This window comes from Alosa sapidissima, chromosome 19, assembly GCF_018492685.1.
Source record: "Alosa sapidissima isolate fAloSap1 chromosome 19, fAloSap1.pri, whole genome shotgun sequence".
Lineage (NCBI taxonomy): Eukaryota > Metazoa > Chordata > Actinopteri > Clupeiformes > Clupeidae > Alosa > Alosa sapidissima.
Window position 1 is genome coordinate 25,461,519 of NC_055975.1, and position 9,946 is coordinate 25,471,464.

General features: G+C 43.2%; 1 protein-coding gene across 1 annotated transcript in view; it reads left to right on the plus strand.

The window, feature by feature from the left end:
• ush2a (Usher syndrome 2A (autosomal recessive, mild)) overlaps window positions 1-7,985 on the plus strand; it is a 302,735-nt gene extending 294,750 nt beyond the window's left edge. The window contains 3 exon segments of the mRNA XM_042073212.1: window positions 5,650-5,703; window positions 7,258-7,485; window positions 7,887-7,985. Coding sequence (XP_041929146.1) covers window positions 5,650-5,703; window positions 7,258-7,485; window positions 7,887-7,985 — 381 coding nt within the window.
• The last annotated feature ends 1,961 nt before the right edge of the window (window positions 7,986-9,946 follow it).

The window sequence follows — 9,946 nt, forward strand, 5'->3', positions numbered from 1 at the left end:
TGTTCCACAAATGTTCAGTCAGTATGGACGTGTTTTCACGTAGATCTACAGCAAAACGTCTTTTGAAGGCATCAAAGTAGGTGGTAGGCTACTTGTCTTTCGATTACTGAGTTGTGGGTGCAGCTCACTGACTCTTGTATCATCTAATAATTGTCTTGTAGGTTAAAAATTAACACCGTTTTGAAACATGTAGTCAGCACATAGCAGGAGCTATCTTATCTTATAATAAACGTGACCCAGCGGTGTTAGTTGTAACACGCTGTTACAACTGTTCAATGATGTTGCAATACAAAAATATGCGCGTGTTAGTTTAGTTAGTTTTGTGATGTTTTGCACTTTTGCCTCATGTGTTTTCAGGTTTGAGGGCTTTTCTTGGCAAGATTGACCTTGGTTAGACTCTGCTTCCATTGACGCATTTGTTATTTCTCCGTATGGAAAATAAAGTCAATTTTCGACACACGTCTGCTATTAGTGCATGAGTTATGAATCATAAATAGTCAGATCCTATCCTATCATACACATTCAGATACATTTATTGAATTAATTGAATTAAAAACAGCCTTTTGCATGAGTTACAACTAACCCCGCATATGGGGCAGGTTGTAACATTTCACCAGAGAGGGTTAAAGAAGGATCTTTGATTTCACCTATCACCACTCTCGGTGGAATTGTACAAGAACAGTAGGTCCTACAAACAAACTTCCAGTGCACATTTGTAACAGAGATATGTATGTTGCTTGTTAAAACATACGACTAGTGAAACTTAAATGATTTTAGAAATATTTAGCCAAAGCCAAAAAGTGTTAAGACAAAAGCTGGAGCTGGAGCACTACAGGTATCCCTTGTATCCTCTGGTGCTCTTGGAAGGGTTAAAAGTTCATGAAGCAGTTGATGAAGGCTGGTGAGCCGACATGTGTTGGTGTTTTTTAATGGTTTAGCCCCTAATAATAAATTATCATTTTTTGCATCCTACTGAGTGCCTGGACCTGGAATCTTTTTCCAACCTGCTTTAAGAGCCAAAAAGTGTTACTTTGTGCCCCGCGCTCCTGCTTGTGAAAGAAGGGGTTTTTCATTAACATGAAAAAGCTTAATGTCCCAAAACGGCAACAAGTGGTTTTACTCCCTGCAGGTCTTCATAAGCTACAGGAAGTGGGGGGGAGGGTAAGATGGGATGACCAGAGCCGTCTTCGCTGGAGCTGCTATGGACGGTCTAAGCCTATGTGTAGAGTTCCTGACTCAAGAAAAAGTGTGTGGTCCACCATGAAAGCCTTATCCCTCACCTGCGCATCCTAAATGGAAAAAAGACTATACCATTACGTCATTATAAGACTTAGTTTTGACTTTGACATTTTGACTATTTTATGACTATATGACATTTGACTATTTTATGGAAACGATTGGGAAGAACATTTGTGCTATTCAGAAAGCATATCTTCTATCGTCTTTCCAGGCACACACTTGTTACCATAGCCTATCGACTGCCTAGACAGATTTCAGGCTCTGCTCTTGGGTTTGGCCTCGCAGCGAACTCGACCCTCTTGTTGCTTGCAGTTTGTTAAATATGCAGATTACATTATTTATTTCTGATTAATTGCGTCTTTTGCAACATCTGCTTGTTAGGCTCTGCTACTGTCAATGTCCTTGTACAGGTAAATGTTCAACAATTGCTGGTGTACAGGCTATAATCAATTAGCTAAATCATTTGTCCAGCTGTTTAAACATTTTTGTGTGCTACATTCAAACGCATCGTTGTCGTTTGAACGTCGCAAGCAGGCATGTTGCGGTTGCAAATTAAGTGAAATTCCTACAATATCCCATATCCCACTGTGATATTGAGTTGTTTCGTTAAGATAAAATTCTTATTTTTAATTTTGGGTTCGGCAAAGGACGTTTTTTGCCTTTTTTATTCATGCCCTTTACAACTATGCTTATCCGCCCTGGCAAATTTCGACCAGTGCATGATGATACAGCTTTTATTACACAACTGAGAAATAGGCGATTGGGCTCCTTTACAACAACACAATATCCCTCCAACTCTAGCCTCGTCTGCCACTTGCCTTCATATTTTTCTTTTCAAATTTGTAATATCACTCAATCAATTCGTAATATTCGTATTTGTAATATCACTTGGAATCAATTTGTGGTGTGATTGACATCAGACTAGTCATTAGCTAGTTAGTTGTGCACTGTTTCCCACTCACTAGTAACAAACTGCCTACTCCGATGAATTCTATTTTTTTTGCCAATATTCTTGTCACCCTCCCAGAATTCTGAATATCTTTGCTCGCACACTGTAGGAACTGTAACGTGATTAATGACACGTTACAACCAACTCTGCTCAGCTACGACTAGAGAAAGAATCTCCCGTGTGTAAGTTCACTCCAAGTTGGCCTACCCCATAAACTGCACGACAGTAGGCTATTTATATTTATCTATAAATTTACCACATGCGTTTGTTCAACTTTATGAAGCAGAATTACGCTATTTGCACATTTTGTTTGGGCAAGAAAGAGAAAATACAGCGCACGCGATTTTGGGCTGCACTAAACTCGCACCCCTACCTTGTTGCCTTTATGGTTTCCTAATAACTTTCTTATACTAAATAGGACATGCAAACAATGACATGCCCAACCCTGGAACTGACTGACTCTCTGTCTCTCTCTCTCTCGTGTGTGCGCGCACGCGCTCTAAGCAGCCTACGGTTCAAATTATGGTAGCCTAAGGTAACGTTCAAGTTAGATCTGCTGCATGAAGGAGAGTGAGAGGAAACCCGTGTCCTGCTTTTATATAGGTCCATCTCTTCTCACAGTTCCAATGCATGATCCGAATAATGGTTTCATATTTGTTAGTCAACTTTGCAAAATACATTCGGCGCTACACTCGAAACATTCGGGGCTGAAGCCTCGGCAAAATCGGCTGGCGACGTCCCTGATAAGATATATAATCTCACGCTATTGTATTATCATATATGTTTGGTAATGGCTCAACATTCTCTGATTTTTCTACTGACTTGGAAACTGGATGCATCATGGAAGCAGTAAGTCAAGTCGCATCAAAAATAGTAGTGGCAGAACTCCCAAGAGCCACCCGGTGGTTGTTTGGGTCAACTGCAGTCTGTGCCATTTCTGCCGAGAAAATGGGGTGAGTGATTCATGAAGGAACCCGTCCAAACTTAACTGATACCCACTGTATTGGCAGGAAGACGGGACTCTGAACACACTTGAAATAATTATGTTTATTTATGTTTAGCGCACAGATGCAGAGAGCCCAAAAAGTTTTCCAGAATAAACATTTTGTTTAAATAATGTATATTTTAAATAAATTTGATGTCATGGTCTGTGGTGGTCTGTCCACCACCCCCTGCTGACTCAGACACTGCTCTTGTTTGCGTGCCTGCCCTACCCCCACCTCCCAGTCTCCCAGTCTCTCCAGCTCTGCATCCCAGTGACACCCAACGACCTAAGCCACCATCACCTCACACCCTGCCCCCGCCTGTCGCCTCCTTGCCTGTGCCTGTTGAGGTGTCCACGACTCTGGCAGCCTTGACAGGGACATCAGGGAGGTGGTCATCCCCCAGCCCCCACCCCCACCCCCACACCCCCTCAATACCAGTGCAACACTCACCTCCACCATCACAGGCTATCGTACCCCCACCATCACTGGATAATGCACCCCACATGGTGATAACGAACAATGAGGTGACAACGACTTCAGTAAACAGCCATCAGACACACAGATCCCAGAAAGTGCTGTGAGAATCATGTTCTTTAATTTCTCAAGTGCTTTTAACACCATCCAACCCCTCAGACTGGGAGACAAGCTCTTGCAGATGGGTGTGGACGCTCACCTGGTAACCTGGATTACAGATTACCTGACCGAGCGACCGCAGTTCGTCAGACTGAAGAACTGTCTCTCTGACACTGTGATCAGCAGCACCGGAGCGCCACAGGGAACTGTGCTCTCCAGTCCGTTCACCCTGTACACATCTGACTTCTGCTACAACACCGAGTCATGCCACATGCAGAAGTTTTCTGACGATACTGCAATTGTGGGGTGTATCAGGGACGAACAGGAGGAGGAGTACAGGAGCCTGGTGGAGGACTGTGCAATGGTGCAAACTCAATCACCTTCAACTCAACACTTCAAAGACCAAGGAGATGGTGGTGGATTTCCGCAGGTCTAAGCCCGCTCTGCTACCAGTCTCCATTGATGGGGTCAACCTGGAGGTGGTAAGCACCTACAAGTATCTGGGTCTCCACCTGGACAATAAACTGACACTGACGCACTCTACAAGAAAGGGCAGAGCAGGCTTTACTTCCTGAGGAGGCTGCGGTCCTTCAATGTGTGCAGCAAGCTCCTGACTGCCCACTACTGTTTTACTACTGTTGTACTACTGTTTTACTACTGTCCACAGCCTAATGTTTTTACTACCGTTTTACTGCTACACTGTTTTTCATGCTATATTAGCACACATGACCAATGGCTTCTGCTACAATACTGAATGGCTGTAACCCTTTACCTCAACCTATTCTTGCACTGACATAGTTTTTTTATATTACCTTCTCTACATTATACTTTACTCTCTTATTTGTCCATATTATTTATGCTGGTCTCTAGACCTTATTATTGCACTGTTGCACTATTGGACTACTTTTTGCACCTTCACCATGACACTCACTCTCTTGAGCACCTTACCATGCACACAGAACTACAGGACTACTGTTGGACTACTTTTTTAAAATACTTTTTATTTAATTTATATAGTATATTTAGTATTTAGTCTTGTTAGTTTTTCTTATCTTCTACTGTCTCTATTGTACAGTGGAGTTTTGTTATATGTTTATATTTATATTTACCATTTCTGCTGTAAGTGCATGTTGTATGCGATGTCTGTATGCTACTGAGACCTTGAATTTCCCCTTGGGGATCAATAAAGTATCTATCTATCTATCTATCTATCTATCTAATAATATGGAATTGTAGTGGGAATATGTAGTGTATACATATATATATATATATATATATATATATATATATATATATATATATATATATATATATATATTATACATATATTTACATTATATATACATTGTTATACATATGTCAGATTAAACTTTCTTCCCTGTAAATGTCATGACAGATTTCATTTCAGTGAACAATATCCCTTACTCTGGCACTTTGTGCATTTTTCCACAAGGGGGCAGTAATAGTCCTCATATTACTGTCCCTGGCAGACGCCACCTTGTGGCTTCTTCTAATAATTACAACAGTGGAAGCATACCTATCCCATTAAATGCTGTTGCCGTAGTCTCTGGTCCAGTTATAGTTCCCTTTACCTTGGCCATTGAACGTATTGGACACTTTCATTTTCCCTGGCAGAACCAGAACATCTTTATTTTTCTGTTCTGTTTTTCAATCATTTTTCTTTCATGGCTGCAGTAGCAAACTATTAAATACTTCACTGGTTTATTCTGTCCTCTCTTGAGCACCTTACCATGCACACCATCCTCTAATGGCCACCTGAGTGCATAGCACAGGGGTGCGCATCTTTGCCTCTCTTCACCTGTGATTCCTCTCTTCATCTTCCTCTTCCTCTCTCTGCTGTTGCCTGGCTGTTTCTCCTGCTGCTGCTGTTGCTCCTATCAGAAGCCCTGTCCTAAACATGCCTCTAGCCGCAAGCCCACTATCAGTAAGCACAAGGTAAGAAACTCACTTATCTTTGTCATATACGTCCTCTCTCTCTCTCTCTCTCTCTCTCTCTCTCTTTCTCTTTCCTCTCCTCTCCTCTCTCTCCTCTCACTCCAGTTTGACACAGTGCCTGAGGCCATCAACTCCAGCAGCACTGTCACGCTAAAGGGCTTTATCATGCACACGGAGGTAGAGTACACTGTGTGTGTGTGTGTGTGTGTGTGTAAAGGGCTTTATCATGCACACGGAGGTAGAGTACACTGTGTGTGTGTATATGTGTGTGTGTGTGTGTGTGTGTGTGTGTGTGTGTAAAGGGCTTTATCATGCACACGGAGGTAGAGTACACTGTGTGTGTGTGTGTGTGTGTGTGTGTAAAGGGCTTTATCATGCACACGGAGGTAGAGTACAGACACGGATGGGTGCCTACTGAGGAGGCTCTTCAGAGGGGCAGGGGTGTGTGTTGTGTGTGTATTTTCTTACCCATGTATGCCATCCTAGGGTGTGACTATGCACTATATGTGTGACACTGTGTGTGTGCATTCTCTTACCCATGTATGCCATCCTAGGGTGTGACTATGCACTATATGTGTGACACTGTGTGTGTGCGTGTGTGCGTGTGTGTGTACGTTGACACATGCTTGCTATCACAGGGTATGCACCCTCATGTATGCTGACAGAGTGTGTACTTTTAAGCATGCATCCTAAGTAGCATGCATCCTAAGTAGCATGCATCCTAAGTAGCATGCATCTTAAGTAGCATCCTATGCATCCGGAGCAGCACAGACTCCAGGTGAAGTATGGATTTGCATGTTTACATGTTTGTTTGCATTTCAACCAGTGCATGCTAAGGCAGACAGCCAGAGTTTCATTTTGAGGAACACTTTGAACACTTTAAATTGCACTTGTTTAGCCAGAGCATGCTATTACCCAGAGTGTTTTCACATATTAATAGTATTAGATGGAGTAAGTGCCCTCCATGTGCAGTGCCCTCCACAGTTATTGCCACCCCTAGTAAAGATACGCTTCATAGCGTGCTTAACAACACCCCTTCTAAAATCAATGGAACCTATGCCCTCTCAGGGCTTATTGCTTAATTTGGTGATCTATCCGAACCTCAGTTAAAACACTGAGGAAAAATACAACCTTGACAGGAAGCAAATGTATTCTGAGGAAAAGGAATATCTCATAAAGAAATTAATATTTTTAAGTGGAGTGGTGCAGGTTCCTGTCTCTTCTGGGGTGCGTTACCCTATAGTAGTCTAGGTACAGAACAGGAAATGTATGCATGGATTGCTCTCAACAGATTTCATTTGGTTCACCTGTTAGCTGTTACCTAGAGACGATGTTTGTATCCGGTTCAACTTTCTCTGTCTGTGGATTTAGATCCCTGGTCAATGCCACTCTGGAGTGGACCTGGTTCTGGTCTGGCCCTGGTCTGCTCCAGAGTTAGCTGTCCACCAAAGATTCTAGAACAGAGCTGTTCTAGAATCTTTGCTGTCCACTAGGGTGTAGTGTATGAGTCCTGGTGACGGCAGCTAATGTGCCTTTGACTGTGTGACTCTACAGGGTTTTGTGGACACCAAGATAGGCGGCAGCACCTCCCGCTCTGGTCGCCATGGTTACCCGAACACCATGTCGGTGATGCGCGTTCCGGCCCAGAGCCAGCTGAGCCACGGCTACTCCCAGAATTCCCTGCACCGCAGTATCAGTCAGCTGATCGACCAGGCGGACAGGAAGTCGCTGATGGACGACGGCGTGTGGGACACTGAGGTGCAGGGCACAGACAGTGGCATGGTGTGTGTGTGTGTGTGTGTGTGTGTGTGTGTGTGTGTGTGTGTGTGTGTGTGTGTGTGTGTGTGTGTGTGTGTGTGTGTGTGTGTAAGAGAGAGGCTGTGTGTGTGTGTGTGTGTAAGAGAGAGGCTGTGTGTGTGTGTGTGTGTGTGTGTGTGTGTGTGTGTGTGTGTGTGTGTGTGTGTAAGAGAGAGGCTGTGTGTGTGTGTGTGTGTGTGTGTGTAAGAGAGAGGCTGTGTGTGTGTGAGGGAGAGAGAGTGAACATTTGTGAGTGTGTGAAATGTGTGTCTAAGTTATGTTTTCTGAATGTTTTTAAAGTTATAGTATGATGTAAACGTATCTAGTACGGCTTGAAAGTAATTGTGTGGGTTTCAAAGTGTCCTCTGTGTTTTGTTTCCCTCTAGTTTATCGCAGATGAGGAGCTGGTGGAGACCATTAAAGAACTCAGCTCCGTGGGCTCTGTCAGGAAGGAACACACAACCTTTACAGACACACACCTGTGATGGGCAACACACACACACACACACACACACATTTACATTACATCACATACTGTACACACACACCCATATTCTACATGCTCGCTCATACATCCTTATTCACACACACACACACACACACACACATTTACATTACATCACATACTGTAGACATACACCCATATTTTACATGCTCGCTCATACATCCTTATTCATACACACACACTCAACCGTGTGAGTCTGGCTGCAGCAGTATGCTGATATGTGCAATAATATTTGTGCAGTCACTAGTACAGCATCCTCTGAAGCTTTGCAGGTGGGGTAGAGCTAGGATTTATCAGCATCACAGTACTCATTTAGACAGAAGGAAGCTCAGATGTTTTTTTGTTTTGTTCTTGTAATGACAAGGGAAGCTGCCATGAAAATTGTCCCATGCCAGCCCCCGTAGCCTGCCTACTGTTCACCTGCCTGTAGTCTTGGACCTCAGTCATTGCCTGAGGTCATGCAAATGTTGCCTTTCAATGCCAGCCTGTCACTGTGGGCCTTCTAGCGTGACCTCTCGGGGATAGGAACTAAGAGAGGGTCACTCAGAAATAGCGGCTAACTGTCTGGATAGCAGCACATAAATGTAGTCTGGATCTAGCAAAAGTTAGCGGACAGGGCGACTTACTATCTGGGTAGTGGAAGAGAATGAGAGTTTGGCTGTAAAGTTGATCTTTTAAAAAACACAGGGATGTGAGGGTTCATCAATTGCATGTGAGGATTTATTTTATTTATTTTTCGGTGCAGGAATCACTTTAAAGGGAAACTTGGCAGGATTATCTATATGTCCCCCTCTGCTGGAGAAATTGTGCATTATGCTATTTCAAACTATGGAAAAAGGTAAGGATAAAGCACATGGATTTGTTTACAAGCTAGCGAAACGGTTAGCATAAGTTCGGAAGGACAATGTGGATGTTACAAGGTAAGAAACACGATTTAAAACGAGTTTCTTGTTTCTCACTTCTCTTTCCGGGATAGTAGTCTCAATGTTGCAAGGTTGGTTTTCCGCCTGGGGACGCTAGGCGCAGCGGAGAAAGTCGCCATTTTCACCGGATCAGGTCATTTAACCATCCAAATGGTTTCTAAACGGGTTTATTACGTTGAAATAGTTGCCAAGTTTCCCTTTAACTCATCCATTTGAGAAACCCACAGCTTTAGCGTTAGCATGATGGGGCATCAGTGTCAGGTTAGGGCACTGTTGAACTAAGGCTTTTCTAGTATCCCAGAATGTTTCTGCTGGCTCTACCCAGCTTTGAGTCCCTGTCACTATTAGAGTGCATATGTGTAAGTCAAGTCATGTCACTTTATTTACATAGCACATTTTTTTAACAACAGCAGTTGACCCAAAGTGCTAGGTAATAGTGGGTCTGAGGAAGGAACACATGATCTGAGATCATGAAACCAAATACATTCTGTTACAATAATAGTTACTACATATGTACATGCAGACTTAAAGCTACTCTGTATGAAGTTTGGCCTAACTTTGTGTTACGGCTCACCTCACTACTCACTATGGCACAACCTAACCCTGAAGAACCCCAACCCTGGAGAACCCTACAGACCCGTTAGATGATCCACCAGCATAAACAGGTGACATTCGGCTCACCTGTAACTAAACACCTGTCCTATCTCACACACACACACACAGAGGCTTGCGGGTCACCTTTAAATAATAAATGTGTGTTAAATAATGAGTGTGTTTGGCATGAATGTCATGCAAACCTGTCTTACTCCCTGCCTATAGGGGGCATCCTAGGTCTTAGTCCTCCTACAGAGACCGGCTCCTGCATGTATTAAGCCTATACAGCTTCTTCAGCCTTGAAAGTGTTGATTAGTAGAGTCCGAGGAAAGTGTTTATTTGTCGTAACTGTGGAGATGTACAGTGTAAACCTAGTTGCTATTAAACTTGTGCCTATAACTGTAGCTAGAGCAGTAGCATGTAT